This window comes from Lynx canadensis, chromosome C1 (assembly GCF_007474595.2).
Source record: "Lynx canadensis isolate LIC74 chromosome C1, mLynCan4.pri.v2, whole genome shotgun sequence".
NCBI classification, from domain to species: Eukaryota; Metazoa; Chordata; class Mammalia; order Carnivora; family Felidae; genus Lynx; species Lynx canadensis.
Window position 1 is genome coordinate 119555793 of NC_044310.1, and position 25760 is coordinate 119581552.

The 25760-nt window shown below is 44.8% G+C and overlaps 1 protein-coding gene across 1 annotated transcript in view; it reads left to right on the forward strand.

Moving 5' to 3' along the window:
* Nucleotides 1–25760, forward strand: part of CCDC93 (coiled-coil domain containing 93) — a 101892-nt gene that overhangs the window by 16353 nt on the left and 59779 nt on the right. Inside the window, exons 5-12 of the mRNA XM_030323702.1 lie at nucleotides 2553–2651; nucleotides 3442–3498; nucleotides 13452–13552; nucleotides 14161–14178; nucleotides 21070–21106; nucleotides 24190–24282; nucleotides 24588–24638; nucleotides 25512–25598. Of these exons, the coding sequence (XP_030179562.1) occupies nucleotides 2553–2651; nucleotides 3442–3498; nucleotides 13452–13552; nucleotides 14161–14178; nucleotides 21070–21106; nucleotides 24190–24282; nucleotides 24588–24638; nucleotides 25512–25598 (543 nt within the window). The remainder of the gene's footprint in view (nucleotides 1–2552; nucleotides 2652–3441; nucleotides 3499–13451; nucleotides 13553–14160; nucleotides 14179–21069; nucleotides 21107–24189; nucleotides 24283–24587; nucleotides 24639–25511; nucleotides 25599–25760) is intronic.

Sequence of the window (25760 nt, forward strand, 5' to 3'; positions counted from 1 at the left end):
GTTGTTGCCTTTCCCCCCAAAGCCGAAATCTCTAGTGATTAGGCCTTACTCAGCCCTATGCTAGAACTCTGAGAGCAACAAATCTGATCCAGAGAGGAAAAGGCAATGAAAGGGAAGTGATCTTCTTTCGCTAGCTTAGGCATTTTGAGCATCTGAATGTTCCCTGTTGTACGTGGAATGCTGAAAGGCTTCCTCTCTGGATGTGAGAACCTAGGTTAGTGGTTACCAGATTTCTTAATTAAAGCACACATGGAGGTTGGCCTATGGTTGTCACCTGTAATTTGTCGAGCAAGAACATCTTTCAAAGTAACAACTGTCAAACCAAACAGACTCTTAAATACAGAGAACAAACCGGTGGTTGCCAAAGGGGAAGTGGGTGGGGGATGGGCAGAATAAGTGAAGGGGATAAAGAGGTAAAGACTTCCAGTTATAAAATAGTCACGGACATGAAAAGTACAGCAGTGGGAATACAGTCGATACCATTGTAATAACGTTGCGTGGTGACAAAGGGTGGCTGTACTTACTGTGGTGAGCACTGAGTAGTGTACAGAATTGCTGAATCACTATGTTGTACACCTGAAACTAATATAATGTTGTATATCATTTATACTTTAATAAAAAAGCCATTTTTTTAAGTGACAACTATCTTGCTTTATCATTTCCTAAAAGAAAGGCGTTTTAACCCCCAGTCTTGGAATAAAGGACAGTCCTTTGAATGGACAGTCCCTTAAATACATGAAAGTATTATGAAAAAGTAACCACAGCTTGTAGTTTGTGCCTGTTTTGCCGGAGACCGGTGAAAGAGCAGTCGTCAAGTTAGTTGTCTTGTGTGATTCTTGAGGCTCACCTCCAGGTTTGCGCTGTTTAGTAGTAACGCGCTGAATGCCAGCCTAGAGAAGAAGGGATCTGACTTCAGGCCCCAGTACTTCTAGGTCACATCTTCTTCTCCCAGGCCAGACATGTGAATCCTGTGAGGGTAGGTATTTTTCTCAAATGCTAGGGACTTGGGGCAGAGCTTGGCTGTCCAAGAGGTTCCCTCCACAGCCCTTCACTCTAGGAAGTCCACTACAGCGATCGATTCTCTGAATCCTAAGACTCTCTTACCTTCCTTATCTGATCACACTTGCTAGGATCCAGCCAAATTAACAGCTCAGTGTAGATCTAATGTATGGAGGAGCTCTGAGAAAGACACGACTTTGAAAGTCCAGAAACTGGATCTTCCCATCCAAAGGGAAGTAGAGAGAAACTGAGTTGAGCAAGGAGTCAGCCTCCGTAGTTGTCCTGGGCCATGGTGCTGGGTGGGGGTGCGGGAGAGGGTCTGGAGAAGCTCTGAAGGCTGTGTGAGCTTCTGCCCCTGCTTCTGGGTTTTAGTCAGTGCCTGAGGCTGTTGTTTGGAGGTGGGGTGGAGTGGAGTGATGGAAATAAATGGAAGATACTAACAACAAAAGAATATCCCCCAGAGTTATTTGCAGCCACTCCTATCTTGGGCAAGTACTTCCTAAATACGTCCTTTCCTGGAGCTGGCTGCCCTCTGTGAGCAAGCATTCTGCCTATCCCTGCAGGAGCACCAGCCCATATGCCATGCGTCTGCTGTCCTAAGTAGCTAAACCTTGCCAAGTGTTCTGTGCTCCAGAAGAAATACTACTACTGTCCACAAGCTGCTTTGGGGATGTAGTAGCTCTTTCTGGAAAGAGAACGGTGACTGACAGATGGCATCCTCCCTCCATAATGTTCTTCAGTCATATAGGGACTGAATGAAGAGCCAGGGAAGAGAAGCAAAGGCTGTTTTTGTATTTTACATTCTGTCCGGTCTTCCCGTGTGGAAGAGCCTGTGAGTTGTGACAGCTTTGTGCTTGCTACCTGTGGAACAAGAACAGACAAATTCTGTAGTGGCTCTGAACTTCAGGTTCAGTACAACATGGCCAGTGCCAGTTGCCATATAATGTGTGGTTTAAGAGAGCAAATGCTGTGACTGCCTCACTCACCTGAAGTCTAGGGCCGGGTATTCGGCAAACCTGTACTCAAATGCGAGTATTGGAGGGATTTTTCCATCGATGAAAGAGGGGGTTGTACTAGATGTTCTCTGAGGCTCTCTTCCCTTTCCCTGGTCTGTGGTACAGGCAGCACAGGGAGAGTTATGTGAAGATCTGCCACTGGAACCGGGGGGTTGTGGGGAATAACCATATTTTTGCTGTGCTTTAGTCGCAAAGTATTCTGGTCCTTGTGATTTCCTTTGCTCCCCCGGTAGCTCTGTGAGGTGAAAGAAACTGATACTCTCACCTCGACTTTGCACAGAGCGAAACTGAGGATCTGAAGTGAGGCTTTAGAGCTCCTACACGGCCACTCTGCTCCAGATGCCCTTGGCTCTTAGCCTCTCAGACGCCCGGCCGGCTGCTTTTCACATGGGACAGCATGTGTACGTGGGTAGTTTGTCGTCACCTAGTCAGTTCAGGTGTGGTGATTCGGGTTGATGAATCGTACCGTCTCTGAGTTGGCCTCGACCGCAGTGGTGTTTCACCCCTGTCCTCACATGTCCTACCTCTCTTTCCCAGTGGCTGGTGAAGCGAGCTATAGAAACAAAGGAAGAAATGGGTGACTACATCCGCTCCTACTCCATTTCCCAGTTCCAAAAAACCTACAGTCTCCCCGAGGTCAGTATTCTCCTTCTCTTGTCCAACTGAGAACAGTGCACCAGCTCAGAGGCTCCCTGGGAAGGAGCAGGGGAAGCTCAGGCTCCCCACCCCTCCATGTGGCATCTCTGCCCCTACCCGGTCAGCTTTGAAAGGGGGCCTCCTGCTTCATAAGAACTGCCTCTTTAAGCAGGCACTGGGTGTAAAGCCCTGTGGTTTTGTCTCTTTCTCTCAACTTTGATACTTGATTCAGAATGTTTATTAAATTATAAGAATGAGTATTTTTTTATAGCCATATAAAGCTTTTTGAGAGATCACCTAGGTCATTGCCAAGGGCGTTCCTATCATAATAGTTTAATAGCAGCCACCAGCACCACCACAGTAGTAATAACTGGTAACTATTGAATGTCTACTGCATGAATTCCCAGCCCCTTGCATGCCTACCCCTCTTTAGTCTTCACAGCCGCCCTGGCATAGGCGGCCCTGTTTACACATGGTGAAGCTGAGGCTTAGAGGCGAGGCAGCTTGCCAGGGTTTCAGAGCTCGTAAGGATTTGGGTGAGAGTGGTTCTCTTCACCAGCACACTCTGTGGGCCCCCTCACTGTCACCGGCTGTGGGGCTCTGTTTCACAGCCACCTGCAGAGGCCCTAGCTTCTTCCCACGCAGAATATATTCCAGTCTGTTAGACGATAGAGGCGTCTGCAGGCAAAGCTGTGACGAGAAGTCAGTTTGTAAGACAGGGTTCTGAAAAGTCCAGTTGAGTTCCAGTCTTCACACAGGATTTGTTTAATCGCTGTGTTTTGTCTTACAGGATGACGACTTTGTAAAAAGAAAAGAAAAGGCCATCAAGACAGTTGTTGACCTTTCAGTAAGTTCCCCTGCCTGTATTCTTCTATGAGGGAAGGACAGGTTCATGGCCTCCCAATAGCTCTGTGATTCAAATCCCAAAACCCTTGCCAAGGTCTTCCTGGGATTGCCTAGGATTGGACCTCAGGTGTGAGTGTGAAGGAAGCCCTGCCTGCCCCCATGCCCATATCTGGATGCCAGCATTCATGGGTAGAAAATGCCACAACCACGTCCTGTGTCCTCCTTACTTCCAGTTTTACGGGAGAAACTTTCCAGATCCAAAGCCTTTCCTTACTTGTGCCAGTGGCAGGTGTAAACTTTGAATAGCTCCAAAGAGTAGATGATGAGCTGGAGGTGGCAAATTGAGATTAGCACCCCGTGATGGCTTTGGAGAGGAGCTACTCCTGAGCTTTGTGTGGGACACACGGGGATATCCTTGGTCAACACACACATTGTATCTTAACCGTGGGATCTGCACTCGCATGCCCACTCTGCGCTTCCATGCCCAGAGAACCATGGGATCTCTGCTTGCAAGGGCTGAGAAGAGCTTTTCAGAATATTCTGGGCCAGAGCCCTGTAGAACCTCATCAGTGCCACCACCCCACCCCAGCCCCAGCCTTCCTACCTGAGCTGCTGGGAATGAAGCCACAATGCCTGGGGGTTTGTTTGCTTTCTTCCAAAAATAACGTGTAGCGTTTTTTTACTTATTTTTTCTACTTTAAGAGTCTTTAAGAGTAAATGTGTGGTCTTCCAAGGTGATCGCTCTAAAAAGAGTAACAATCATTTGGTGACATGAAGTGCTCCTTTAAAACAAGAAAGCCTTGGGGCACCTGGGTGGTCCAGTTGGTTAAACGTCTGGCTCTTGGTTTCAGCTCAGGTCATGATCTCACAGTTTCGTGAGTTCAAGCCCCGGATCAGGCTCTGCACTGATGGCATGGAGCCTGCTTGGATTCTCTCTCTCTCTCTCTCTCTCTCTCTCTCTCTCTCTCTCTGCCTCTCCCCCACTTGCGCTGTCTCTGTCTCTCCCAAAAATAAACTTTAAAAAAAAAAGAAAAAAGAAAGTCTTTGTCACTTTATAGTTGTAATTTGTATCTTTTTCACAATTCTATTTTGGAAATGGAAGGAGTAGAATACCATCAGGATAGTTATACACTAAAGCCAGGTACTATTTCCGGTTTCAGTGGCAGTATTAAATAATAATAATAAGAGGATATGATATGACATCAGAGTAAATTTTTTCCTGGTTATGAAATAGTCATTCAGTTTAGAACATCCTTCAAGGTTTTTTTGTTTTTTTTTTTTAAAGGTTGATAGAGGGGCGCCTGGGTGGCTCAGTCAGTTGGGCGTCTGACTTTGGCTTGGGTCATGATCTCATGGTCTGTGGGTTCGAGCCCCACATTGGGCTCTGTGCTGACAGCTCAGAGCCTGGAGCCTGCTTCGGATTCTGTGTCTCCCTCTCTCTCTGCCCCTCCCTTGCTCAAGCTCTGTCTCTGTCTGTCTCAAAAATAAATAAACATTAAAAAAAAATTAAATAAATTAAATAAAGGTTGCTAGATACAGACGAAGAGAACCTTAATCTCACAACACAGAAGCAGCTTCTTTTGGAGCTTAGACATATTTCTTCCATGTTTTTAATGTGCATTTTTATACTGAATTGGAGTCCTATTTTAAATACAATTTTGTGGGCTTTTTTTTTTTTTTTAGCTTACCAATATAGAGTTTTGTAGGCGATTAAAGATTTCCCTGACTGCATTTGTCATGAAAACTAATAATCAATTTGTTGGATATGCTGTTGTTTTTTCTTGTTTTATATTATGCTTCATTTCTGGAGAGGTACAAGAACCAAGTGATGGCATTGCCTCCCATGCAGGGAATGGGGAGCCAGGAGCAGGAGAGGAGGGGAAATGCTCTTCTCCTTGGAAAGCCTGTACTATCTGGATTTAATACCAAGTCTGTGCGTTACTTATTCAAAAACAGTAAATAAAAGTAAAATTTCCGAAATGCTTAATTGAATATCTTCTTATGTAAATCTCACTCTGAGCCCTGGGTATAGAGTGAGAAACAGTACAGTTTTCATTCGGCCTTATCACCGTGAAGGAAAGGCCAGCATAGCTGTCTGTTGTCCTACCCACGAAGTTGGGCCTGTCATCATCATGCCCACTAAACATTTCAGGCCTCTGGGGACACATTCTCCCCTCCTCTCATTTGTAGTGGAATTTTTAAAGAAAATCGTCTTCTGCTTGGTAATAGGACTGCATAGAATTGAAGGAGGTAATGATAATGACAAATACATGGTACCCAGACATTGTTATAAGCATTTATATATAACCTACGCAGTCCTGACAACAGTCCTCTGAGGTAGTAGTATTTTTTCTTGTTTTTAACAGGCGAGGAAGCTCAGGCACAGATAGGTTACAAGTTGCACAAGGTCACATTGGTGATGATGGAGCCAGGATGCAAACCCAGTCTTGTAACTGTGGGCCTCTAGATACAGTGCTGTTTGCAGCTAATTACAAAATAATATCAAGATAAAGGAAAATGGGAAAATTTTGCAAGTCTCTTTGATAATACTCAGTTTATTTCCTTTTTTATGTGTGAATTTGCTCCTCAGTTGACTGTCCATACATTTGTAGCAGGAATGATAAAGAATTTTGATGGATGGCCAGAGCTGAACTTTGGGTTTTGTTGGTTTGCTTCTTCGCCTGTCTATTGGAAATACCTCTCACTTCTGGAAGCTGTCTTCGTAGGTTTCTTAGCTGAGCTCCATTGCCATTAACTTCCATCCCTTCCACCTACCACTTCTGCAAGTGCTTCTTCACTTCCTTGCCTTGAAATGAGAGTTCCAGAAGCTTACAAGAGACTCCAGAGCTGCAGTGTCTGTCCCTGGCTTATCCTTGTGAGTCACATAAGAAATGAAGCCGCTTGCTGTTTTTCATTCACTGTCACTCTCTCTAAGGGAAATGTCTCCCTTCGAGAAGGGAATGAAGTCTTTCCTAGACTACCAGGGGTGTGGCTCTTTGCAGGTCTTGGGTTCTGACCTGTGTTTCCTTCCCTGCCCACCTTTTTCCCGGCACTGCCCTTCACATGCCTCCTCAGTTTTTCTTACCTACTCCTTATTGACGAATCTGGAATCCCAAATTTGAATTGTGAATAGTAAATTAAGGGTTCAAATAAGGTCAAACAATGGGTGCCTAATTTCTGGACCCAGCCTTTTATAAAACATGTCCCTAGCCACCCTGTACTGATTGAGGGCCTTCTGTGTATTTGGCACCTAACTAGGTATCTTACAAGCATTGTGTCATTAACTCCTCACCAACAGTCAGGGAGTTACATATTATTATTTCTATATTTTTAAAATTATTTTTAATGTTGGGGCGCCTGGGTGGCTCAGTCAGTTAAGCGTCCGACTTTGGCTCAGGTCATGATCTCACGGTTCGTGGGTTCGAGCCCTGCGTCGGGCTCTGTGCTGACAGCTCAGAGCCTGGAGCCTGTTTCAGATTCTGTGTCGCCCTCTCTCTCTGTCCCTCCCCCACTCGCGCTCTGTCTGTCTCTGTCTCAAAAATAAATAAACATTAAAAAAAATTATTTTTAATGTTTAATTTTGAGAGAGAGAGAGAGAGAGAGCATGAGCAGGGGAGGAGCAGGGAAAGAGGGAGAGAATCTGAAGCAGGCTCTGCGCTGTCAGTGCTAAGCCCGATGTGGGGCTCGAACCCACGAACCATGAGATCATGACCTGAGCCAAAGTCAGTTGCTCAACCAAGCCCCCAGACATCCCTATCATTGATTTGATTTTAAAAATCAGAAATTCAAAGCCAAAAGAGTTAACAAATTCCCTACATATTTGCAAAATAGGAAGAGGCAGCCACGTTTTGATTTTACATCTGACTCCTCAAACGTGACAGGCATGGTGCTTCTCCAGCTTCCTCTCTTCACCTGGACTCTGACTTCCTACATATTTTTGGCACCAATTTTACAGCAATGTTCCTGACTTATTTCAGGGCTCTGGGATATTATTCATCTAAGTCCCAAAGATTCAAATGTATCCAGATTGGCTGGGTGCTTTCCCATCACCTCTTCAGTCCCCTGTGGCGGCATTTACTATGACTTTTCCACTAGAAGAGCCTTTGTCCAGCTAGAGAATGTCTGCCAAGTGGAGACTATCATGTTGTTTTCTTTCGTCATCTACTAACATAATACCATATTCCCTCAACCAGCAGGCTTTGACGTATTCGTACTTAGCTATAACCTCTTTTTAAAAAATAACTATTAAAGGGCCTGGGTGGCTCAGTCAGTTGATCTTCTGACTTCGGCTCAAGTCATGATTTCGCAGTTCCTGGGTTCAAGCCCCACATCAGGTTCTGTGCTGACAGCTCAGAGCCTGGAGCCTGTTTCAGATTCTGTGTCTCCCTCTCTCTCGGCCCCTCCCTACTCACACTCTGTCTCTCTCTGTCTCAAAAATAAATAAACATTAAAAAAATAAAAAAATAACTATTAAAATATATTTTAATATTTTTCAAAATGTTTAGCTTATTTTTATCCTTAGCCATCCTTATAGGATGCATTTGTCCTTGGTTATGTAGCCCAAATCTTTTGCATTTGTCCTTGGTTATGTAGCCCAGCCATTTTTTTGTGCATAATTTTTTGTTTTAAAATAGCTTATTTATATTTTGTGCTGGTACCTTCATAATAATAATAGAAAATTAAGAAATGGGAAAAAATACAAAGACTAAGTCACCATGATATCACCAGCCAGGGATAGTTACTGACCTATATTCCAAGTAGGAAATATAAAATATGTATATCAATGGAGAGAATTAGAGTTCTCTAAAAATGGCGTTATATTTTACGTTCTGTTTTGGTTTTTGCTCAAGAATGTATAATTTTGCTCAAGAATATGTTTGCATGCCAGTAAATATACCTCCACATCATTTTTACTGGCTGTAGATTATTCATTGTGTGGTACTGATCTAACTAGCTTAGTTTGTATCTTTTTTTTTCTTTTGGCCATTATGTAGGACATTCTCATAGCTAATTTTTTTCTTTTATCTTTATTAACCTAGGATACATTTCACGAAGTGGAATTGGGTCAAAGTTTATGCCTAAGGCTATTGTAACTCTTGGCAGATTGTCAGGCAGAAAGACTGCTGTGAACTTGAATTTCTGAGCTCATCACTTTGTGGTTCTCTCTCTTTGTCTTGGCCTCGTTGTTCTTCTTCCTGGGGATTGTTCCCAGTTCTTTGGCTTTCCTCTTTGAGATGTGTTCCTTTTTGGCTTCTGCATTCCTCCTTTAACTAGCTGCTTTCTAGAAGGCCTGCTGATGGTAATATTTTCAAAGCACATAAGAAAACAAAACTATTGCCACCCAGGACAGGTTACCCCTTACCACCTTCTCTTTGTCGTGTCATAACATAATCGCTCATTTGTCTCACTTCTTGTGCTCATGTGCGGCTTGCTTCCTCCTTTTCTGTGCTGTCAGCCTTCGTATTCCTGAAGTACCTGCTCTGTGCAGTGAGGTCTGTCCCTCTCTCTTAACCCTGAGTAAAGAGTACTGTGAATTTTTACCTGAAGTTCCAAGAAATGTTTACTATTCACTGAACATTTTTTGGTAATGTTTAGAATTTTGTTTGAGAATAGAGGGAACAGGGGTGGGTGGGGGGAGAAGACTCCAAGAGTTTCCAGTCTAGTTGAAAGAAAATGCTTTGCAGAACTTATCGGATCACCTAAGAGGCCATGTCATTTGAAGTAACTACTCCCACGTGTTGTGTTCTACCACAGGAGATGCTGTGAGGAAGGCCTTTCCATTCAGCACGTACAGTATAAATGTGGCAACATACGTAAAACAGTATTAGTACATTTTATTAATATATATTCATACGTAGGGTTCAAATGTATACCTTAGCCCTTACTGTGTGTCAGATACTATTAAATAATTAAACCTCCCAATAACTCTACTTATACCTTTTTTACAGATGAAAAATTACATAGGTTAAAGTAACTTGCCCCAAGTCAGACGGGTGGTAAGTTATGGGGTTAGGGCTAAAACCTTGCTTGTGCATGTATTCACTCACTCTGTGCCAGACCACACCGTAGGAGAAGAGGTAAAAGCAGTGATGTTCCACCAGGAAAGGGTTTAAGGGAATTTGGGGTCTCATCGAGGAAAAAGATATGACCGTCAGGGGGCAGCAGCACAAATAAGCTTTATTTGAGTGATGCTTTGACAGGTTTGCTTGTAGGAGAGGGCAGTCCCTCACAGCGAGCCACTGTCCAGAGTTTTAGGCTCCAAGGCTGCATCTAGAAGGGGAAGGGAGCAAGGGAACTCCCCGGGGGATCCTGGAGATTGTCCGTGTGCCTTGGCGATGTCACTCAGCACCGGCACAGGGAATATCTGCATCAGAGATCTCTGAAGGGCAGCAGTGATTTGGGGTCTTTACAGTTCCAGGGCCTATCCAATCTGTGGTTAGCAAATGCAGTTTTATGGAGTATGCAACATAGGCTGTCAGTGGCTAAAAATCTGCTCGTCTGGGCCGTGTTTAAAAGAACGGGATGCGTGAAAATTTCAGTTTGGCACTGGCACACTCCTGATCCAGTCGGTCTCGGCCTGCTGTGAGGAACACGAACCTAAGAACCAACATGCAGAAGCCGCGTTTGGCTCCTTTATTTAGTGCAGTGACCTTAGTCTTACCCAGCAAATTATATTGTTTGATTCAAGGAGCCCTGAGGTGGGATGTGTGCTGGTCCTCAAGGAGCAGAGCAGAGCTCAAGTGAAAGAGAATAGAAAAGGAACAGAGTCTGGAGAAGACTCCACCTCCCCAGCTAACTTTCCTCCCTGCAGACATGTTTCTCTCCAGAAATGGTCGCCATCCATTTGTCTCCCATTTCCTTCACCCAGTACCCAGGGGTTTTGTTCTGTCTGTTATTTTATTAACATGAGAATGAAAAAAAATATTTGTCCCAGTTACAATAACTTTTTCTTACAGGATCTTTCAGGACATTGCCCTTGATGGTGGAGACCTCTGTGGAGCCCCGTTAGGCAGAACCAGAGTTAGTCTGTGGGGCTCCTGGGCTGAGGTGTATCTGTGAGAGTTGGTCTGGGCTGGTGAGCCCTGAGATGATGTGTTCAGGTCAATAGACCCAAGACAGGAAGATGTCACTTCCTACTGGCCTGGGTGTGGCCCCCACTGGAACTGTTGACCATAGACGTTGGTGGGGGTGTCTCGCTGCCTGCTCGGTATTCCATAAAGGAGGTACCTGCCGTAACTGAGGGGGCAGTGATCAGGCCTTTGCTCCAGACACTGCCCCAGCGTTGTGCTCTTCCACTTCCCTTCCCGGCCTTTTGGAGATGACTCGGGAGTTACTTCACCCAGTGACTTACAGCCAAACCCGTAAGGTAGAAATATGTGACTCTCACAGGACAAGAGTTCTCTGCTTTACAAAAGAGCCACTTTAATATTTTAACCCGGCTCATGTGTCCTTTAGCACAGAGAACAAGGGACTGTCCAAGAGCTATTAGTTCAGTCCTCATTTTGCAGATATGGAAACAGGCCCATTGAAGGAAATCCCCCAAGGTCACAGAGCCAGTTAGTGGCAGAGACCACGCTAGACATCAGTGTTCCTGACTCCCTGTTGTTTTAAAGGGTGACTTAGCAATAGCTCTCTATAGTTGCCCTGAAATTTAGGTCGTTGTCACTTAAGCAAACCACGTAATGACCCGTGTGGCAGCCTCAGGTGTATGATGGTGTCATGAGAGGACTCATTTGAGATGGCTGGAGGGTGGCAGGAATGCCCACCAGAAGCAAGTCAGTGCACTGGAAAATTCCTGGGGCCAGCAGCCAGGGGACCTAGTACTGTCTCAGAGATCCTGGACAAATTATCTAATCTCTGCTTCTTCAGTAGGAAAGTGAGGGTAATGGCACCTGCCTTGCCTCCACCTCTTAGTGTAGTTATGAAATGCAAAAGGTGAGCGGTATATGACATGGTGCTTTTAAGTAGAAGGAATAATTATGCAAAGGCCAACATTGTCACTGTTTGGCAGAATAAAAGGTCCTCGTAGCTGTTGGTTTCGGTATGCTATTGTTTTGGAGTCAGCCCTTTTTTTAGAAGAATCCAGTTTCCTGTCTTGGGTCATTGACTCTATCAGTGGTAACTAAGGAAGATAGCAGTTAAGCTCAATTATATAGTACTGCTATAATAGTAGAGCTCAGTGAGAATTAAATCATGGGCAGTAACTGACGTCATGTGGGTTCATTATATTTTGCATTTCCCCATAAATCTGTTTTACATTATTCATAGCTTCCTATTCATGTCGACAGCAGGAGCAAACTAGGGATTATTTCTGGCAGCAAGTTATAAGAAAACCACTCCAGCATCATCCCAGACCCTATTCTGTTCCTTTTTTACAAAACTGTTAAGATTATATAGTATGTCTTACAAAAGAATGTTTCTCTGTGTGTTTGAAACTTCTCATAATAAAAAGTACAGTACTAAAGTTAACCAGAAATATCAAGGGAGGAACGACTCTAATTGGAATAAAAATGCCACTCTATGGAGCAGCCTGCTGGTAATGCTTGTCCTAGTGATGTCCAGGTCGAGGATAGTGATGATGAGGTCTGGTGGCGGAGGAGAAAAAATCCAGGGACAAACGACTGGAATACCTTCCTTGGCATAAATATTCACCTGCTTGCGTTCAGAGGCCTGAGCATATTTTAAGATATGATTTGGCTGCCAGCTTGGCAGTCAAGGAGGACATTCACCTGGGGCAAAACGCTAAATCAGGTGGGGGTAAAGACCTGCATTAATTGAGCACCTACTACATACCACGTACTTTGCTTAGGAGGCATATGTGTACATATGTGTAGTTTCAGGATGTGTCCTACACAAAATAGATCTATGTTTGCTTCCACATTTGTACAAGTCAGTGAAAGTTGATAGAGCATCTTATTTTTTTATACACTTTTTGAGGGTAAACCTCAACACGTTTGTAAAGAAGATATGTATTGCTGAAGGGTTTATATCTACTCCTCTGCTATTTTAGAGTCTAAGAATTGAAATCTCCTTGACCACTTGAGGAATTTGTTTAAAGGATTCTGGGTTAACATACACACCTGTGACTGTTGAACTGGTTTGTGGCTCGGGTAGTGAAAAGGTCTGGATACGCAGTGACTAGAAAATTTGCGTTTTTGTTTTGTTTTGTTTCTGGAAAATTTTGTTAAGGAATAAAATAGATCTGAATAGAGAGATAAACCTTGCTTCTCAAGGCAAGATTCAATATTATAAATATGTCAGTTCTTTCCAAAATAATCTGTAGATTTGTTGTGATCTGATCAAAACTCAACTGCTTTTTATTACAAACTTGACAAGTTGTTACTAGAATTCATTTGGAAGAGAAAAAGTTTAAGAATAGCCAGGAAATTTGCAAAAGAACGGTGGAGACAGGATAAAGGTTCCTAAAGCAGGAGGAGTAGAAGAGGGTAACACCGGTACATGGTATACATATGCATGCCATTCAGATCAGGGGAAGGCTAGACTATTAAACTGATGATGTTGGCATTCTTAATTTTCCATTCAGGAAAAAGACTTCTGAGTAGTTTAAAGGCTAAATATAACCCATACAAGTAACATACAAGAACTTTTTTTTTTTTTTTGACAATCCCTGGTATAAGAAGTAAGATATAAAATGATTACGTTTGACCACATAAAGTATTAAAATGCCATAGGACAAAAGAAACCCACCAAGTGAAAACAAAGTTGAGGGGCAATATATTGAGTGGAAATACTTGCTACCTATGTGCACATCAAAGGAGCAGACTCCTTGAGGGTGGCCTCCCTGAGCGCCCCCGGCTCTCCTGCAGGAGTGGGGTACACTTGCCACGATGGGGAAAGACTAGCCTCCCTGACCGGCCGGGATGCACCCAGCGGCCAGTTCAGGAGGAGGGCCCTCTCACACTCAGTAAGTCCTCTGTCTCACCCACTCCTTAGGATGTTTACAAGCCCCGTCGGAAATACAGACGCCAACAGGGAGCAGGAGAGCTGCTGGATGAAGAATCTCGAGTCCATGCTACGCTTTTGGAATATGGCAGGTAATAAAGGGGACCCAATCTGAAGTGTCTATTTTATAAAACCATTGAAAAGAAAAGCTGATTTGGATTGCTTCATTGAGATTAATTTGGTTGGCTTTTACCTGATTGAGTTTACCGGTTTGGGTCCGAGATTTCCATCACCGGGGACTTTTTTCCCACGCTTCTGTGGGTAGCTTCCTGACGATGGTGGTGGAGGCCTTTTCTTTGCAGTGCCCCTCCGGAAATTTGCGTGTAACTGTGTGCCCTGTCTCTGCCCTCCTCAGAGTTGGGGGGCTGGCGGTATTTGCAGAGGCTGGGGGTGGGCCACCCGTCATACCCCTGCCATTTGTTACAATCTTTAGGTAAGCTAAAGAATCGAACGGTTACAGTGGTTTTACTCGAAGGGTTAGAATAATAGTTTTGGTTTCCTGTGAGGAATTGTCCTGAGCAGGAAGATGAAGAATTTAGAAGTATTTTGTCACTTCTTAATAATCTAATGTTTTACAAAACCAGTTATCTTGTGTCCTCATTTTTTTACTTAAAAACTCACAAAGAAGCGCTCTCCTCGGTGAGTTTCTTGGTTGACCTTGGGTATTAACCTTCATTTATGTCCTGCGTTTTCTACTTAGGGTAGCTGACTCCTTGACGTGAGTATGTCGCCTTGTGCTTCCTTTCTTTGCCCTGGGAGTGGTTGCCGTGTGCTGCTCTGCCTGCTAACCCAGCCGGCTCTGCCTCGAGCACCTCTCTGAGTGAACATCGGTCTCATGGCCGCCCCCTCTGGAGGGGCAGTGCTCCAGTACTAGTGCTGGAGAGAATGAGAAGGAAAGTAGGCTTCGTTGGTTTATAGACACTCCACCTTCCAAGTGGAAAAACACTTCAGAAAAACTTGCCACGCTTCTTTCCCTCTTTGTTGTTGAGGGGGTGGTGTGGTGTCTGGTCCCTCTTCCTAAGGATGGAAGCCGGTCCCTTCCATTCCAAGGAAGGTGTTGTTCTGGCCCTAAGCCGGGTGTGCCGGCCGCTCCACGGCTCACCAGTTGCTGCTGTGAATTGAATTCCTCTTCTGAGTCAGGCACCACCAGACCATCCACATAGTTTGTAGGGCCCAGTATAAAATGAAAATGCAAGGCCCCTTGTTAATTAATCATTATTGATAAGGCTTAATTGTTAAGAATTTCAAGACAGCAGCAACAACCAGGTGTGGGGCCCTTTCGGAGTTTTGGGCCCTAAGCAACTGGCAGGTCGCAGGCCCCGGGCACTGTGATGGGGTTTTGCAGCCACGCCCCAGTGTAGGTAGGCATGTGAGTCTGGGGGAGCCAGAGCTGGAGAGACCACCTCCCTGGGTATCACACGTTCCAGAGCCAAAGAATACTCAGGAGAATGTTGTGGTTTTCATGGTTTCTGTTGTTGATACCTTCATGTTTTCCATTGTCATGGATGCTCCAAACGTTCCTGGGCATGTAAAGGAGTCAGGGATTCAGTAAACTGTCCACCTCACCACAACCAGGCTGACGACATTTCACCATTTTGTTTTGAAAATCCCAGTTTTAAACTGGCTCTTTTGCATGTGTTGTAGAGGGTAGTCATTCTTATCATACGATGGCTGGGCAACTTCAGGACATCCCTGCCCAGAGTCTGGTGGGGCTTTCTTTAGGGAAGGGAGCAATCCACAGGTTTTCTTTGTGACTCTCCTCAAACTTGGAGTAAGAAAGTGCAGAGTGTGTCCCTATCAATCTTAATTCCTGTCGGTGGGGTTAGACTGACTTCTGTGTTCTAAGCTTAGGGTAGGTATTTGATGAAGGATTTTTTTTTTTTTTTTAGGAGAAGGATGATTTTGCTTTCTTTTTAGCTTTCCTGATGAGGAGAGGGTGAGTTCGTGAGAGGTGGGGAAGTGGGTACTTAGGACATTTTGATGGTTTAGTTAGCTCAGTTTTCTCTTTTCAGAATGGTAAAGACAGCATTCAGAAAATTTAAACAATAACTTGCCCAAAGTCCACTGTTAACTACTATTAAGAACTATTAAGAGCCTCACACTGGGACTTGAACTCAGGTGTTGTTGGGACTCCAAAAGCATGCCATTGTCGTTATCTACAAATACTGTTTGAACCTCCAGGGGAAGTTTGGCTCCTCGTTTTAGAAAGACAAGCCCAGTCTTTGTTGTTTGGTCTGACACTGAACAAAGAGAGTGCTTATTAAAACTGATGGGGCAAACTGGAAAAAACTTAAAGCCCCAGCAAGTGTGCATTTCATGCCCCCTCCTTGGGAAGGCCCTCCCCTCCTTTCTGGCTATCAGACTTTTTCCTCGGGGGTTCTGTCAGTACCATCCCCTCCATGGAGGTCTGGCCCATTAAATGAGGATTACGTTAACAATATAAATGTGAAGAGCTTTGGATAGTTTGTCCTGTGTGGGAAACAGTAAATGTCGGTTGTTAGGCTCTGCCCTCATCATCCTCATCACCATAATCATCGTTAACAGCAGCAGTTTTCAGTTCTCAGATGCCCTTAAATATGACCCGTAGATCCAAACACGGCTCTCCTTTCAGCTTTCCTTGTTCCTGTGTGCTCTGTACCCCACCACGAGCCCTCCCCCAAGCCTGAGAAGTCTTGCACACTCTCCCTTCCCTTCCCCAGTCAGGCAAGGCCGGGCCTTCACTGGTCCCGGGACTCACTCACCTCTATCCTGTCTCTCCCTTGAGTATCAACATCGTGGCACCCCTTAATTGCTCATCCCCACCTGGGAATCCGAACCCCCATCTCTTGTCAGTGCCTCTAGCTTCCTTATTATCTCACCTTTTGAAAAGAGGGAAAGTATTTTGACTCCTGGAGTTAGAAGGTCTGAAACTCTTTGGGGTTGAAGATTACTCATTAGCTTGGGCCCACAGTGGCTTGGAGGTCAACATTCCAGCTGCTTCCACCTTTTTTTAACTCTCAGTCACTAAAATGAAGTTGAACTTTGAGCCTGGTCACCCATGCTGAAGGCCTTAAGGATGGTGTGTGCCTGTTAAAAACATGTTTGGATAGGTTTGTTTAAATGTTATGGCTTTGGAAAAACAAGACTCGTGGTTTTGACTTTACACTTAAAATTGTAAGTCTATAATATTTCAATTTTATTATGGGTCCAATCAGCTTTTAGGAGCTAAATTAAAACACCTAACCATGCTTTAAAACTGCCACTGTGGGGAAATGCATTTTATGTGCGGTATATTTGACTTTGTTTAAAAAAAAAAAACAAAATTCAGCAGAGTACATTTGAAGATCTAATTGGCTTTATTAAGTGACTCATGGATCCGGCAGCCTCCCATCTAGCAAGTAGAGATGAGCTCCCAAGAGCTGTACAAAATGGAAGGTTTTTATAGGAAGGAAGGTAAGGCAAGAAGTTATTAGCAATCCTTAGAAAGAAAGGATTGTTTCAGGCAAGGTCACCTTCCTTTAGGGGGAAAGGAGGGAATCTTATTAAGTGGATTACCTCATCTTCTTCTGGAAGATGGGGAGAGTCCATATGACAGATTACCTCTTTGGTGCTGACCAGAAGATTTCAGACTGATTGGGTTAAAATTCCACTCCTAGAGAGGTTGAAGCTGCAGTTAAGTCTTGGTTTGTTCACAGGGGTGAGGGATTCCACCTTGGGCCCATGGCTCTCTTTTTAACAACTTGCAAGTGGAATTTGGAAGCACTACCACTAGAATACTGGTGTTGGCTTATTCCACACCATTTGAGGCCTAATTTTAGTTGCTTTGAATTATTCTGTACTTAGTAAAGGAAACATGGCATGTCTCTCCCAACCTGTTTGGATCCTCTGTGATGGTAAGGCCTGTGACCGCTCGTAGTTAAGCAGATACCTGTGAAATGAACAAAGAACAGGGCCCACAGCCCTTAGTATTTAGAGCTTTTTTATGCCCTTGTTTTATTTCACATAGTTTGGTACCTGTCTTAATTTGCCCTGGGGCAGTTGTTTTTGAAGGTTAGTTTGTTTTCTAGAACTGTGATGTCCAGTATGGTAGCTATTAGCCATATGTGGCTATTGTGTACTTGAAATATGACTAATGTGATTCAAGAACAGAATTTTAATTTTAATTAAGTAGCACTGAAAGACTCAGGCTTGATTTAGTTATTGGAAAAAGTTCAAGTTTGTTTGGAATAACCTGAATGTGTGAACCTACTTATTTAAAGTAATATATTTAGCTCTCATTATATTTTTTTCAGACTATGCTGTTCTAGAAGGTGTATATCCTTGATGTTAAAGATCAAGTGTAAGGTGTAGGGTGTGAGGAAGTCAAGTGGGTGAAAAGAGACCAGAGCTCTGTTGGTGCTGACAGTGTAAGACATCAGCAGGGCTGGTTGGTCAGAGCTAACAGAGGGAAAGGCAGAAACAAATTGAAGCATGTGGCAGCACAGATCAGACTGACACTTGTGAGGCAAGGGCAGGGCAGACAGGGTAAGAGGAGAGGGAGGTGGGAGGAGAGAGCAGCATACCTATGAAAGATAAAAGAGAAGTAAATGCTTTGTAGAAATAAGTTGAAGCATCCCGTTGTTCTTTTTGAGGGGTGATAGGCCAGAAAGGGATACCATGTTCTCTTGGTGAAGCTCAAGCAACATGGAAGTCTCCCAGAGACCTCTCAACCAGTGAACATAATGAGACAGGAATTAATAGGCATCTGGGGACAGCTCTTTGTCATGGAAGTAGTGTCACCATGTCACACGGAGAAGGAGGGCTTTAGAAAAATCAGCCAGACTCTTCATTCAGCATACATTTCTTGAGTACCTACTGTGTGCCAGGAGCTGTCCTAGGTGCTGAGGATACAAAAGCTGATGGAGCTGTCTGTGAACATTCATAGCAGCACTGTTCACGAAAAAGTGGAAACAACCCAATTGTCCATCAGCCGAGGAATAGATAAGCAAAGTGTGGTTTATCCATATAAAGGGATATTACCTAGTCATAAAAAGCAGTGAAGTACTGATTCATACTGTAGTATGGATGGACTTTGAAAACATACTAAGTGAAGAAGCCAGTCACAAAAGGCCGCATAAAATTTAGTTTATAGGATATGTCCAGAATAGGCAAATCCGTAGAGATGGAAAATCGGTAAGTGGTAGCCAGGGGCTGGAGAGGGGAATTGGGACTAACTGCTAATAGATACAGAGTTTCTTTTTGAAGTGATGGGACTGTTCTGGAATTTGATAGTGGTGATGGTTGTACAAAGAGTGAATCTACTGAAAATCACTGAAGTATATAGTATCAAATGATAAATTTTATGTTATACAAGTCATATCTCAATTTAAAAAATTATTTTAAAAAAATGAGTGAAGCACTCTTGTTGAAGGAGTTCAACAGAGTTATAGGATTAGACATAATTATCGCACACTGTGAGATGAGCACGTTGATGGTGTAAACACAGAAATGCATACCTGTGGGGCCTAACCTAGGCCTTTGGGTGGTCAGAAAGGCCTTCCCACAGCCTCTGTCTTTATGAAGGAGTAGAAGGAGCCTAGAAATCCAGTCTCCCACATTTAGTTGTTTACTGCTTCATTTGGAAAATCCATAGTTTTCAGGGGCCTTAGATGAAGGCTGTCTGCCTAAGAGCATGTCTTCTGCCCCAAGGGTCTACATGAACTAAAGGCCTGGAAAACGAAGGAACACCCATGGTGCAGGATTACTTCTAGGAAGGGGAAACTTTGGTGAGACCCTCTGTTGGCCGGGGTTCACTGGGTGAGAACCTAAACCCTCTGGCCAGTTTCAGCAGAAGAGGTTGACTACATGGATCCTTGGGAAGGTTTGAGAGGTGGGACCTAGACCAAGCCAGGGTCACTCCCCAAGTAGCACATCAGAACTGGGCCTCCAAGGATGCTGCTTCTTGCCTCCACCACCAGGAAGCTAGCTAGTGGCCTGTGGGGTTAGGAAGCCGATACGACAGCTGCTGACAGAGAGACCACAACACTTCCGCCAAAATCAGAACACCACTGTGACAGCTGCTGGCCCCCAACCAGGGTATCGGTGTGACCCACAGTCATACAACACACCCTTCATACCCTCCCTCTCTCCTCACGTAGCTGCTGCACATTCAGATCTCCAGTAAGTGCACCTGACAGGTGGAGCCTACATAGCACTCCAGGCCCTAGGTGCACAGGAGTGTAGAAAATAGAGTCTTGTTTTCCAGCCTCTGCAGTACGGGAGGGTGCGGAGATATCGTGAAACCAATTCACAGGATTTGCCATAAGGTCCTGTAGAGAGTGTGTGTGGATACTCAGAATTTAGCCTCAGTCTGCTGCACTTTGGGCCTACAGAGTTATGCCTAATGAGTGGGCACACTGTGCCCGGCCTGGACTCTTTCTTTGGTCTCTCCAGTTACATGACAACCTACTGCAAGACCAGGTGATGCTTTGGCTTCTTGATTTCTGCATTTTCTTCCACTTATCTTTAGTTTATTTGTTCTACATTAGACATACTAAATGTAAAAGTGGCTGCCATGCCCTCTGGGAAATGGATGCACACGTGCATACAGGCAGTTGGACATGATTGTCTCTGGGAGGTGGAGGAACATGTACAGGTGTGGGATGGATTGGCCCAGGCAGAGCGTCCACGCGTGGGGGATGCTTTGGGGAGGAGGTAGCTCGAGAGCTGAGGTGCGAGGTGTGAATAGGAAAGGAGGAGAACAGCCCAGGATGTGCAGAGCTCTGTGTCAGGCAGTGGATGCCCAGGAGGGAAGAGGCCTGCCATTGACTCATGCGGATGAGGCCACTGGAAGCCAGATAGGAGGTGGGAGGAAGAGCGGGAACACAGTGGGGCTGGAGGCCAGCGTACCGACCCAGTGACCAACACGTGGTGTCAGCATGGTGTCAGTAAAAGTAGAGCAGGAGTCTTTGATTGGTTTCTCTTAAATGGCTGCGTGTAACTTTATTTCCTTTTAACCTATTTGGAAGGTAAGTGAGGTAGGGTGTTTTGCATAATGCTTTTTGTCTTAGGTTGAATGGATTTTGCAGTGTTGCTTAACAGAAAAAAAAAAAAAAAAAAGAGCCTAAAAATAAACTAATTTAAACTAAATTGCATTTTTGAGTTTCTTTGAATTTAAGGTTGCCTGAAGTGAACGCATAACACTGTTGACATCCTGCTTGGACTATGTTTGAGAATGAAAAATGGGCTGGACCCCAGATTCTGAATGTAGCCATTAGAGAGCATGCTTAGCCCAAGCAAACACACTCCCGTTTGTTTGTACAGAAAGTTTTAAGGCTTTTAGTTTAAACCGTGGATCTGAAATGCAGCTCCTGGTTCAAAGAGTAATGGTTGTACTTAAAGAAAATACCGTACTCTGCACCCTCTGAGAGTTGCCATTGGTAGTATTCACATGACAAACAGAATGGCTGGCCCTTTGTTCAAGAACAGTGGAACATGTTTCTGGTTCAGGCACTTAAAACATTTTCTCCAGTTATTATATGGCCTAAATTTTCTTTGGTACTTTGCGTATAAAACTCCAACCAAAATGCATTTGACCAAATTTGTGTGACTTTTGAATAGTAATTGAACTCCCCTTTTTTGTGGCCTGCAGGAGATATGGATTTAGCCGCCAGAGCAAAACAGAGAAGGTAAGACAAGCATAGATAATGGGAGAGAACATTGGAGAGATGGAAGTCCCCCCCCCCCCGCCCTTGTCTGTCTGACACTGACAGGCTGCCCGCCTAGCAAGAGTGGGATGTCCGTGCTCTGGTCGCTGGGCAGCCTGGCGCACGAGGGATGTACCAGCTGCCTTTGGCCACCGCACCTCCCTTGTATCTGCAGCCAGCCACCTTGGCAAGTCGGGGAGCTGAGGCAGCAGCCTCATCGCAGGGCTCAAAGTGAGAGGTGATTGGAAGTCATGGCCCCGGGGGCAGTTCTGTGCACTCTGATAACTCCAAAAGTGTGACGATGAAGTCCATTCCCAGGGCCCTGAGCACTCCCCATCTGATGAGAGAGACCCTAGTCAGATGTGAACAGGATGTTCGCAGTGAGCTAGAACACAGCCACATATTACAGGCCTGCCCTAAGACAACCTAGTACCTAGCGTGGAGAAATCAGGTAAGTCAAGAGGGGATTTCTAACTTCACAAAGCAGTCTCAAAACTTTCTCTTAATTCAGATATTTCCTGATGATCTTCAGTTGTTGGCTGCAGGGCTGTCATGTCAGTCTTACAGTGCCAAACCTTTACTGTGTTTCAGGCCCTTTGTTCAGGGCTCTGCGTGTATTTGTTTCACTTACTTCCCTGAACATCTCTATGAGGAGGATGCTTGCTACCTTTTTTCAGAAAAGCTGAGGTCAGAAAGCTGAGGCCCAGAGAAGCTCCCTGATTTGTCCAAGATCACGCAAGCTCCTAATTTGCCATGATAAGAATCTGAACCCAGGTCTGTGTGACATCAAAGTCTCTGCCCTTAATCACTCTTCTAAATAAAGCACTAACTAATGTTGTCAGTGGCCTCTTAAAAAGCAGAGTCCTGTAGTTCAAGATCTATTGATACCATTTTTTTCCTCATTCCCCATCAGACACCCAGATAGTCTTGCATGGGACACTTACTCCCTCAGCTCTGTTCTCCTGCCACCCCTGCCTCCGTCCAGAACCCCATCCCTCAGTCCTTCCAGGAAGCCTTCCCTGGCTCCCAGCCTCCCTCTGCTTTATGTAGGAATTGTTGTCTCAGTCAACAGGGGGCCTGAATAGTGACCAGGAGCATGTGTTCTGAAGCCAAACTGGCTGGTTTCAAATCCCTCCACTGTGTGACTTTGGACAATGTACTTAATTGTCGTGCCTTAGTTCACAGCATCTACAAAATAAGGGCAGTAATCGTATTGCCTCACAGCATTGTTGTGAAGGCTGAAATGTAAAGGATATAAAATCACCCATCACAGAGATATCTATAAGCAATGGCTATTTTATCTGTAGCAGTAGTTCATTAGTAATCAGTCATGGACTGATTATGATGCCTTTTTGTTTGTTTTCTCATTATTTATTTTTTTTCACATTTGTGTTTTTATTCAACTCAACAGTCGTTTCCGCCGACGCTAGGTGTTTTCTGGAGTTGAGTAATGTCAGGTAGTGTCTGATATAGAATAAGAATTTGATGTGTACATTCGATATGATATGTAATTTAGTCTGAAAAAATTGTCTATGTGTATGGGTATTGGATGTATTAATTATGATTGGAAAAATCATGCAATGCCTGTTAAATAGTATTCACTTTGGGCTTGTCTTGTCCCCTATAGATACAGGTTTCTTCCAGTATCATAAAGCAGAGCATATGTATGAAGCCTTTTATAAGCTAAAATGGAGTAAAGGAAAGAAGCAGTTGCCATTCATTTATATGAAAAAAATTTTGAGTGTTCCTACACCTAAAAAAAATAACCTCTCGTAGGCTTCTCTGATACTGTGGAACACACCTCGCTAACAGGTACACAAAATAAATTGAGATGAAGCACAGATGTTCAGATACAGTTCTGAGCTCTGGCAGCTTGATGCTGAAATGCGAAGAGTCAGTCCCAGGGCGGGAGCTCGGTGGGCCGCACTCAACTGCCCAGGGCATGCGCTGCCTCCATAATGAATGGCTCACTGCTAAACCAGCCCTGAAAACTGGTTTCACTTCCACCTTTTTTTGTAAAAGTGAAAATCCTTTTCAGATTTCTTTTGGTTAGCAACAACAGGTACTCACGTAGGTCTTCTGTGAAAGCAAAGTGGCCTGATGTGAACTTTGAAAAGCAGAGGATACGTGTGTAGATATACCTGTATAGGAGCTCACGGTGCTCCCTGGGGTCAATTATGGGCATGTCGTAGAAAAGCATCCTAGCACTGGGATGGTCTGAGAAGGGTGTCTGAGACCAGTTCTCTTTTTCCACCCTAGAAGACCCTGATATCCAGAGAAGGTAAGCCTGAGGTCACCCAGCTGATGGGTGGCAGAGATGGTATTAAAACAGGGCACTCTAGACTTCCAGCCCATGTTTGAGGAACAGCATCTAATCCGGGTGTCTTGAGTGTGGTACATTTAGAGCCTGAGGCTGGGTCCGGAGCATGAAGCTTAATCACCAAGCAAAGCAGTTTAGATTTTTATCCTTCACACAAGAGGTTTTTAAACTTCGTTGACTGCTTCTTGGCAGTAAGAATCCTGTTTTTCATTGTGATTTCAGTACCCACGCGCAGACACCTCAAGAACAAAAGCTTCCCTTTTGTTAACAAAAGTTAACCCTTTACTACATGTAAAACACTCTGATATGTCCTGTTCTATTATTTTTGTTCAATTTATATAGATGCTGGTCATACCTGCTAAATTACTTTCATATCCCACTGATGGGTCTCAACTGGCAGTTTGAAAAAAGCACTCTGTTCGGCAGTGATTTACTCTCGAAGGCATTAAAGTAGGGGAGAGACCCTGTCAAAGTATAAGGCTGGCAAATGTGTACAACCTGATAGGAATTTAATCAGCAAGCAGTTCAGAAATGGATATAGGCATTGGCCAAGGCCTGGAGCTCAGCCTGCTTGGTCTGTATTTGAAATGGAAGCTCAGGTCTGTGGATTTTCCACTTGTGAGGGACTGCTACACCTTTCCAGATGCGTGTGCTTTCTTTCCCAGACTCGTGCCTTGCATTGTTGTCCTTTCTCTGCTGAGTCTTCATCTCGAGTGCTCAGCTACTTTTGCATCTTCCCTTCCAGGCCGAGGACAAGAAAACGACATTCCCTGCGGGGCTCTCGGCTGCAGAAAGAGCCGATGCTCAGGAAGAAGATGAGCTTCAAGCTGCGGAAGAGGTGTGCGGCCCACATGAGTCCCCTGAGGCTTCTGTTTAAATCATCTGGGGAGAAATTTCCCTTTCATCCCCAGCTTTGCAAAATGGCCAGCTGCCTCCCAGTCACCTGCTGTTAGCTGGCCTGTCACACCCTTTCCAGTTTCCTTTTCTCACCCCCCTCCTCTCCTGCCCCTGCCCCGTAAGGCTCACTATAACAGATCACGTAAAACAAGCCTTGGATTGTGGCGCAGAGATCTGTTTAGACATGTTGTGGAAGTCTTATGCAGTCGGGTCCACTCACTGCTACTTCTCCCACTCCTCTTTCAGCAGCGAATTCAGTCACTGATGACCAAGATGACCGCCATGGCGAATGAAGAGGTGAGGGGAGACTGTGTGGGGAGGGCGCAGTGTAGAGGTGGGGACTTGGAACTGCCCTGTGCTGTTCTGTGGGGCCTCCTTACAGAGGGACCACCTTTAAGAGAACCCTGTGTTTTCAGCACTCAGTGCTTCCTGTTTCCTTGAGATCTTTCTTTTAGGAAGCTTTTTACCAATACATAGTGTCGCTGTCCATGGGAACCTCTGTGGGGCTTGAAGGACCCTTGTGAGAGTGGAATGTCCCTGCTGAGACAGCATCCCAAGGGCTTCTGTAGAAGAGCCGTGGTTCAGCCCTGCCTCTCCATAACCAACCATTCCAGAAGAGCCCTTACTTTCTGTTTCCTTCCCACACCATCTAGGTAGAAAATAGAATACTGCATTTATAGTTGGTCTGCCCAGACCTCAAGGCCTGTCCAAAAGGTTTAACCAAGGGCTTTGAAAGGATCCTTCCTTTTTAGGCCAGGGAAGGCCTATGGCAGTAAAGAGATATTTGGGGAGTTCCGAGATTCCTCTATTTCCCATTTGTACTTCTTTTTTCCCTGAGTCCTAAGCCCTCCAAGTTCCCTGTAGGCTCTGTCAGTGACCCATAGGAAGAGACCTTGAGATGGGGTGTGTGAGGTAAGGAATGATTTTCCAGAGGTACCCGGGGACCAGGGAGAATCTGGCACAGTTGAATGACTCAGGAGGTAGAGAGAGGGCTTAATATTTGTCCCGAGGATTGTTTTCTCCCTTCCTTGTTGATGAATGCCTAGACAAAAGCCAGAGTACTTTTCCCCCAGGGAATATTATCTGTTTTGGTATACTACTAAGAGCATTTTCCAGTTCTGTGAAAGACAAGGCATGGCCTTACACACCCCCCCATCCCTGTGATTGCAGAGCCGTCTCACCGCGAGCTCCGTGGGCCAGATCGTGGGACTCTGCTCCGCAGAGATCAAGCAGATTGTGTCCGAGTACGCGGAGAAGGTATGTGGGGGCCTGGCTGGCATCTTTGCCTCAGGTGATGCCTCAAGGATTTGTTCTCTGCCCCTACACCCTTTCGCAGCATTGATGGAGTCAAGCTGTAATTCATCAGCAACATTTGTCAAAAACATGCATGCCACGCAAAGCCAACAGCATCTGCCCGTT